Here is an 8,868-nt window from a genome sequence, read left to right as displayed (position 1 = left end):
CCGGGGGCACAGGGAGATCCCGATGGTGTGGCGGGGGCTGTTCAGGGAGCACAGGAAGATCCCGATGGTGTGACGGGCTCTGGTCAGGGGGCACAGGAAGATCCCGATGGTGTGGCGGGCTCTGGTCAGGGGGCACAGGAAGATCCCGATGGTGTGCGGGGCGCTGGTCAGGGGGCACAGGAAGATCCCGATGGTGTGGCGGGGCTCTGGTCAGGGAGCACAGGAAGATCCCGATGGTGTGGCGGGCTCTGGTCAGGGGGCACAGGAAGATCCCGATGGTGTGGCGGGCTCTGGTCAGGGGGCACAGGAAGATCCCGATGGTGTGGCGGGCGCTGGTCAGGGGGCACAGGAAGATCCCGATGGGTGTGGCGGGCTCTGGTCAGGGGGCACAGGAAGATCCTGATGGTTTGTGGCGGGCTCTGGTCAGGGGGCACAGGAAGATCCCGATGGTGTGGCGGGCGCTGGTCAGGGGGCACAGGAAGATCCCGATGGTGTGGCGGGCGCTGGTCAGGGGGCACAGGAAGATCCCGATGGTTGTGGCGGGCTCTGGTCAGGGGGCACAGGACGATCCCGATGTGTGGCGGGCTCTGGTCAGGGGGCACAGGACGATCCCGATGGTGTGGCGGGCTCTAGTCAGGGGGAGGTGATGAGCAGGCGGTTTACGTACGTTATAAAAAACCGTGGGCTGTGGAGGTCAGTGGGAGAGGGGAATGGCGCCGAGCCTGGCCTGCGTCCCATCCCCGGAGCTCAGGGCGAGGCCCCCTCGACAAACGGGGTCCAAATGACCACCTTCGCAGAGCGCAAGGAGAGGAGCAGGCGGAGACTTGGAGGCCGCACCCCCTCTCCGGCAGACCCGACAGCGGGGCAGCAAGATCCCGCCGGCCGGGAGGGAGCGTCGGTCGGCCAGCCTGGGGCGGAGCGTCTGCTGCTACGCAGACGTCTGGAGGAGAAGCGTCTGGAGATTGAAGCACAGGTCGAGGCGATGGCGGCGATGGCGGCCAGGCAGCGGCAGAAACTGGGCAGGAGGGTCTTCCGAGATCTGATGAAGGTGGCGGGCGAGGAGGAGGGGAGGACAACGGCCGGCCGGTTACTCGAGGGACGAGGTCCAGCCAGCGAGGAGGAGGATCGAAGGCTGCCTGATGGAGCGGAGGGTCTGAAGAGCAGGGGAGGTGTCGTGTCTCATTACGACTCGTCCATGGGGAGACTGAACGAGACGTTAAACACCGTTCAGTGCGAGTTGGCGCTGCTCTCCTTCCAGGAGCCGCGTGTTCCGCCCGCCGCAGGCACGGGACCGGGGACCGCGCTCTCGGTGGGCCAGCGAGATGGAGGGATCGAACTTGGGAACCTGGCGGCCGGAGAAAGGAGACCCGCGAGAAGGTCGGGCAGGGGGCAGAGGAATTGGAGGTTAGACACCCCTCGACCCCTGCCCGCGACCCCCCGTCCCCGGGTGCGATTTAATAACCGATTTCCCCGCCCAGCCCCTCCCCCGGGGGGTGGTAACGGAGGTGTCGGGGGTTCTGTTACTGGACCAGTAATCCATAGTCTTGGACTAATAGCCCAGAGAACCTGAGTTCAAATCCCACCGGGGGCAGTTGGCGAATCTGAATTCAGTTTTAAAACACTTGAAAATATCAGTAAAAGTGACCGGGGATGTCGGACTGTGGTTGAAGACCCAATCGGTTCATTAATGTCCTTTCAGGGCAGAAAAACTGCCGTCCTCACCCAGCCTGGCTCTGTATGTGACTCCAGTCCCCACACCGAGCTGGTTGACCATTAAACTGCCCCCTGAAGTGGCCGAGCGAGACCCTCAATTGTATTAAAGCCGCTACAAAGAATAACCTCCAGCGGTTCGAGAAGGTGGGTCACCTCCTCCTCCCCCCTCCTCCTCCTCCTCCTCCTCCTCCTCGGGGACACTGAGGGTGGGCAATGTATCTCCGCCTTGCCCCGACACCCACATTCCCAGAATGGGGGGGGGAGGGAGGGGAGGTGATTTTAACTGTGGTGGCCTCCGGCCCCTTTAACGCCGGCCTCCGCCCCTTTAACGCCGGCCTCCGGCCCCTTTAACGCCGGCCTCCGGCCCCTTTAACGCCGGCCTCCGGCCCCTTTAACGCCGGCCTCCGGCCCCTTTAACGCCGGCCTCCGGCCCCTTTAACGCCGGCCTCCGGCCCCTTTAACGCCGGCCTCCGGCCCCTTTAACGCCGGCCTCCGGCCCCTTTAACGCCGGCCTCCGGCCCCTTTAACGCCGGCCTCCGGCCCCTTTAACGCCGGCCTCCGGCCCCTTTAACGCCGGCCTCCGGCCCCTTTAACGCCGGCCTCCGGCCCCTTTAACGCCGGCCTCCGGCCCCTTTAACGCCGGCCTCCGGCCCCTTTAACGCCGGCCTCCGGCCCCTTTAACGCCGGCCTCCGGCCCCTTTAACGCCGGCCTCCGGCCCCTTTAACGCCGGCCTCCGGCCCCTTTAACGCCGGGCCTCCGGCCCCTTTAACGCCGGCCTCCGGCCCCTTTAACGCCGGCCTCCGGCCCCTTTAACGCCCTGCCTTCCTCGCCAGGTGGACGCAGCGATGCGGAGACGGACTTTGTTTCTTCACCGACAGCAGCAGAGAGCCGAGGAGATAAAACTCAGGCAGAGCCAACAGAGGGCAACACTGAGGCAGAAACACGAGGAGTCAGGTGTGTGTTGGTGTGAGCACAGGTGGGGCGAGTGTGAGTGAGATTGGATCACACTGGGTGTGAGCACAGGTGTAACGGTATGCGGACAGTGTGATTGGGGTTAGTGTCCCTTGGACGCACAGGCCTCTGCTCCACTTCACAATTCATCTCCAAAACTTTAAGAGCAGCGCGATTGTAGCTGCAGTAAAGTTCATCTCCGAAAACTCCTCCCCTCTCTTCGAACCAAAGCTCTGTGTCACTCGTGCTATATTTTCATCCTCGCGAGTTAGTGACACCCGTCTGGTCGTAGCTTCGGTGCCGGGGCTCGGGGGGGCAGCACCCTCCCCTCTGAATCAGGAGGTCGTGGGTTCGAGCCCCACTCCAGAGACTTGAGCACAAAAGCCAGGCTGACTCTCCTGGTGCCAGTGCCGAGGGAGCGCCGCGCTGTCGGGGTGCCAGTGCCGAGGGAGCGCCGCGCTGTCGGAGGGCCAGTGCCGAGGGAGCGCCGCGCTGTCGGAGGGCCAGTGCCGAGGGAGCGCCGCGCTGTCGGAGGGCCAGTGCCGAGGGAGCGCCGCGCTGTCGGAGGGCCAGTGCCGAGGGAGCGCCGCGCTGTCGGAGGGCCAGTGCCGAGGGAGCGCCGCGCTGTCGGAGGGCCAGTGCCGAGGGAGCGCCGCGCTGTCGGAGGGCCAGTGCCGAGGGAGCGCCGCGCTGTCGGAGGGCCAGTGCCGAGGGAGCGCCGCGCTGTCGGAGGGCCAGTGCCGAGGGAGCGCCGCGCTGTCGGAGGGCCAGTGCAGAGGGAGCGCCGCACGGTCGGGAGGGGCCGTCTTTCAGATGAGACGTTAAACCGAGGCCCCGTCTCCCCTCTCAGGTGGATGTAAAAGATCCCACGGCCGCTATTTCGAAGAACAGCAGTTGAACTCTTCCCCAGTGCCCAATATTTATCCCTCAACCAACATCACTAAAACAGATTATCTGATCATTTATCTCATTGCTGTTTGTGGGATCTTGCTGTGCGCAAATGGATCCCGCGTTTCCTACGTTACAACAGTGACCACTACGACAAAAATACTTCCTTGTCTGTGAAATGCTCTGGGATGTCCTGAGGTGGTGAAACTCTCCTCACTATTTGGACCTCCCTGTGTTGAAATTTATGAGGGATGCTGTTCACCTTTTTGTTTATTTCTTGTGTGTTTTTGGAGAAGTTGCTGATGATTTCTTCAGCTTCCAAGTTCCCAACGATGGTGTTGATTTAATGTGATTCCAGGCGGACGGTCAAGGAGGAGGGACCCCGCCTGGACAGCACCCCGGACAGCTGATTCCGGCCAAGGCTAAGGGCAGGTCAAAATCTGGTCAGTGTCCCTGCGGGGCGAGCGATGGATTGGCTGACGGTCGTGGGTACAAAGGGTCCCGAGTGTATCTGGACGGCCCGTGTGTGCGGGGGGATGTCGGGCGAGGGTCTCAATCACCTGTCCAGGAGTAACACTGACACTGGGAATCAGACGGCCAGTTAGAGCAACCTCTTCTTTAGTCTTCATTACTCGTTGATTTTAACAGAAGCCGTAGTTCCGTCTGTTTCTATAACGGGCGGACGATTCGCAGCGGGAAATCACAAGTCTCACCCCAAGGAGTCCCTGCAGTTGAGTCTGTTCAGGGTCTCTCAAAGTTCCTCTCTAATTCTTGCCCAGAAGAACATTGAACGGGGCTGGATTGAGCCTCGGGGAGGGGAGGGGGTGCGGAGCGGGCGGTGGGGAGGGGGGGGGGGCGGGCGGTGGGGAGGGGGGGGCGGCGGGCGGTGGGGAGGGGGGGGGCGGGCGGTGGGCGGTGGGGGGCGCGGGCGGTGGACACTTTACGACGGGAGAGTGGAGAACGGTGCTGACTGTTATGTTTGGATCTCTCCGGCAGTTCGAACGCCCCGGACGGTGGGCAGTGTCTCTGGACCGAGACTCCGAGCTCAGGAGTAAGTGGGACATTTCTAAATTTCACTCTTTGATTCTATTTAAAAGGCATTATTACGAATGAGGGGTGATGGGGCTGGAGAATGGAACTTGTTGGGGAAGTCCGTGTCGGGTCAAACATCTCAGGGCATTTTCAGTAAGACTTTGGAACATAGGAACAGGAGGAGGTGCCATTCAATCAGATCATGGCTGATCTGGTATCTTAACTCCATCTACCCACCTTGGTTCCATATCCCATAATACCCTCACAGAACACCATTCTATCAATCTCAGTATTGAAATTTTCAATTGACCCCCCGGCCTCACCAGCTTTTTGGGGGAGAGAGTTCCAGATTCCCACTCCCCTTTGTGTGAGGAAATGTTTCCTGACATCACCCCTGAACGGCCCGGCTCTAATTTTAAGGTTCTGCCCCCTTGTTCTGGACTCCCCCCGACCAGAGGAAATAGTTTCTCTCCATCGACCCTATCAAATCCTTTAATCATTTTAAACCCCTCGATTAGATCACCCCCTTAATCTTCTACACTCGAGGGAATACAAACCTGTCCTCATAATTTAATCCTTTTAGCCCCAGTCGAGTAAATCTCCCTTCACTTCGCACCCACAGTGTGCTGTAATATCCCCAATCTCGGGGCAGGGTCAGTAAAACTTTGTGTGGAGTAATTCCCCTCCGCCCGCGCCCCGCTCCGTGCTTTTTTTTTCCCCCCCACCCCCTGCGCCGTCTTTCGGATGAGACGTTAAACCGAGGCCCCGTCTGCCCCTCTCGGGTGGATGTAAAAGATCCCACGGCCACTATTTCGAAGAAGAGCAGGGGGGGAGTTCTCCCAGAGTCCTGGCCAATATTTATCCCTCAACCAACATCACAATAACTGATGATCTGATCATTTATCACGTTGCTGTTTGTGGGATCTTGCTGTGCGCAAATTGGCTGCTGCGTTTCCCACGTTACAACAGTGACTACACTTCAGAAGTACTTCACTGGCTGTAAAGCTCTTTGGGACGTCCAGAGATGGTGAAATGTGAATGGGACACTGTCAAAATGCAGGCGAATTCTTTGCGCTCGGGGCTTTTTATCACTGGACCCCCGTCTTTCCGAGGGTGGGAGCCTGTCGCTAAATTGCAATTGCACGGGCTGAAGGTTCTGTGTTGCCTTGTTTTCTGATTCCAGGTTGGGACAGACCAAGGCTGTGGGAGCCACGCACTCCACTCCGAACAAAACTATTCCTGCAGAGAGCGAGTGGGAGAGAAACCCTGTCTCAACACTGCCTCCTGCCGAACAGACAGGTACTGCAGGTCATCCTCGATACACGGTCCAGTCACACAATGCATGGCGGAGCTGAATTACTCGGAGGGATGGTGGGGATTTGAGAGTGGATGCTATCGCCTCCCCATTGAGAGGCCGTCGGCCTGTGTGGCCAGGGACTGGGAAGTCTGCCTGCACCTCTCTGGACGGGTTACTTCAATCTCCTCTACTCTGGGCCCCTGACTCTGCAGGAGACTCGTTGTCCTCCGCTGGATCCTGGTGGGAGGTGGGTCATCCGTTCCGAGTGGAGGGTGCGGGCTCCCTCTCGAGGGTCTGCAGGACAGGGGCCCCCTCCTCTCACGAGACCCCCTCCTCTCACGAGACCCCCTCCTCTCACGAGACCCCCTCCTCTCACGAGACCCCCTCCTCTCACGAGACCCCCTCCTCTCACGAGACCCCCTCCTCTCACGAGACCCCCCTCCTCTCACGAGACCCCCTCCTCTCACGAGACCCCCTCCATTGGATCCAGAGATATGCTCGTCTGGTAAAACGTAGAGGCCCCAAACTGAACCTTTGTCCAGGCCCCCCCCCCACCACCGATGCACAGCAGACTCTACTCCTGGTGGGAATATTTGCGGGGGAGGGCGGGGTCCCTGACTGACCGGGGGGAGGTGGTGGGACTGGATGTGTCCGATGTCTAACTCCCACCGCCCCCCCCCCCTCGGGCTATCGGCCGTGATGAAGTCCATCGTCTCGCCTTTCGGTGGAGAGAGACGGTGAACCCAGAGGGTGGAGAGGTAGTGTCACTGCTCGGGTCTGGGGGCAGTCTCTCTGCGGGGGGGTCTCGTGTTGCTCACGGGCCTCTCCTTCTGTTCCACAGGCCTGAAGTTGTTCAAGGAGCTCAGTGCTAAATCCAACCGACTGATTCTCCACAACGCGCTCAGCTACTGCTGCCTGGCGGGAAAAGCGAATGAGTCTCAGCGGATCCTGGTGATTGAGGTGTGTTGTGTAACGAGGCGCAATTCATCGTGCCCCCGCGAACCCGTGAAATCGCCCAATTAAAACCACAGGCAGGACCTCTGGTGTTTAACGGACTGTCTGATTTGTCGCACTGCTTGTCCGACATCCAGTTCTGGGTGAGCAAAAGAATTTCCTCCAACTAAATATTGGGAAGACCGAAGCCATTGTCTTCAGTCCCCGCCACAAACTCCGTTCCCTCGCCACCGACTCCATCCCTCTCCCTGCCCCCCTGTCTGAGACCAGACCAGACCGTTCGTAACCTTGGCGTCCTGTTTGACCTTGAGATGAGCTTCCAACCACAAATCCGCTCCATCACCAAGACCGCCTACTTCCACCTCCGTAACATCGCCCGTCTCCTCCCCGGCCTCAGCTCATCTGCTGAAACCCTCATCCGTGCCTTTGTTACCTCCAGACTGGACTATTCCAATGCTCTCCTGGCCGGCCTCCCATCTTCCACCCTCCATAAACTTGAGCTCATCCAAAACTCTGCTGCCAGTATCTTAACTCGCACCAAGTCCCGTTCACCCATCACCCCCTGTGCCCACTGACCCACATTGGCTCCCGGTCTGGGAACGCCTCGATTTTAAAATTCTCATCCTTGTTTTCAAATCCCTCCATGGCCCTCGCCCCCCTCCCTATCTCTGTAACCTCCTCCAGCCCTACAACCCTCCGAGATCTCTGCGCTCCTCCAATTCTTGCCTCTTGCGCATCCCCGATTTTAATCGCTCCACCATTGGCGGCCGTGCCTTCAGCTGCCTGGGCCCTGAGCTCTGGAATTCCCTCCCTAAGCCTCTCCACCTCTCTCTCTCCTTTTAAGACGCTCCTTAAAACCCACCTCTTTGACCAAGCTTTTGGTCAGCTGTCCTAATCTCCTTGTGTGGCTCGGTGTCAAATTTTGTTTGATAATCGCTCCTGTGAAGCACCTTGGGACGTTTTACTACGTTAAAGGTGCTGTATAAATGCCGGTAGTTGTTGTCTGTTGTTGTCTAGACATGGTACCCTGTATCGGGTCTGATTCTACGAGTGAAGGCTCTGAGATTTTATCGTCTCTCTTCAGGAACTGATGAAGTGTGAGCAGAATCAGTGTCTGGTCCTGTTCCGGGATCAGCAGTGTCAGTTCCGGGGTCTCTACTCCTTCTCCCCAGAAACCGAAGACATCCAGAGACTGTGGGGACTGGGCCCCAAGGCTGTCGCCAAAGAGATGATCGAGAGCCTGTACAAGTACAACTCGGACCGCAAGCAGTTCCAGATTATTCCGTCCAAGACCATGTCGGCCAGTGTCGATGCACTGACCATCTGGGACCACCTGTGGCAGGGGAGGAAGAGATCTGCCCTGGGGGTCCGCACGTAAATGAGAGCTGGTCCTGCTGGGGTCAAGCCTGAGCTCGCTCCCATCTTGACCTGAAGCTGAACTCTCCAAAGTCAATATCCCTTTTCCCCCTGAACACGCACATCACCTGGGATCGGGGAGCCTGACCAAGGGGGTCGCTGCAGAGCCTTGTGTTCCCAAGTGTGCGTCCTGACGTACAATCCCAGACCCTCTCTTTCCCCCCGCCCCCCCCCCCTCCAGTCTCTCGCCCGTCGCTGTGTTTATTTAATCAGTCTCTGCCGTGGCGGCCGGTCTCCCTCGCGCCCACCTCTGTTATTGTAGTGACCTCACTGAGGGGTCAGACCCGGTCAGCTCTGGTACTAAATGACCACGTGCCCTCCGTTACTGCGACAGCCAGCGGTCTCCTCTCCTCTCCTCTCCTCAGAGAAATGATCCCCTTGGGTCTTTTTTAGGGTTGAGAGGCAGGACTGTTTTAAACAGACTGCTTTGATGCGAGATATTTTAAGAATTTTTTTTTAAAAAAAAGTCCTGCGGCTGTGTTCAGATCATTTTCCTCCCATCTTCTCTGGACCTGACCTTTTGCGGTGTAGCATTTAAAGATTTCACTGTCCTCGCTGTTTATCTTTTATATAAAACTTATTCCCGCCCCCACCTCAAGTGGGGCTTTTTAAAAAA

At 58.6% G+C, this 8,868-nt stretch overlaps 1 protein-coding gene across 1 annotated transcript; it reads left to right on the top strand.

The window, feature by feature from the left end:
• Nucleotides 1–413: 413 nt before the first annotated feature.
• On the top strand, nt 414–3,154 carry LOC137308130 (calmodulin-regulated spectrin-associated protein 3-like). The gene is made up of 2 exons (XM_067977029.1): nt 414–1,404; nt 2,548–3,154. The coding sequence occupies exons 1-2, from the start codon at nt 647–649 to the stop codon at nt 2,612–2,614; spliced, it is 825 nt and encodes a 274-aa protein (XP_067833130.1). The 5' UTR covers nt 414–646; the 3' UTR covers nt 2,615–3,154.
• Nucleotides 3,155–8,868: the final 5,714 nt, after the last annotated feature.

Source organism: Heptranchias perlo, unplaced genomic scaffold, assembly GCF_035084215.1.
Source record: "Heptranchias perlo isolate sHepPer1 unplaced genomic scaffold, sHepPer1.hap1 HAP1_SCAFFOLD_1215, whole genome shotgun sequence".
Lineage (NCBI taxonomy): Eukaryota > Metazoa > Chordata > Chondrichthyes > Hexanchiformes > Hexanchidae > Heptranchias > Heptranchias perlo.
The sequence above is the reverse complement of the archived record's forward strand: the minus strand, read 5'-3'. Positions and strand labels throughout refer to the sequence as shown.

Excerpts from the sequence above, each read along its gene's own strand:
- LOC137308130 (XM_067977029.1), top strand. The coding sequence starts at position 647 with ATGAGCAGGCGGTTTACGTACGTTATAAAAAACCGTGGGCTGTGGAGG. Across the intron at positions 1,405-2,547 it reads AGGGGGCAGAGGAATTGGAG|GTGGACGCAGCGATGCGGAG; the intron begins GTTAGACACCCC and ends CTTCCTCGCCAG.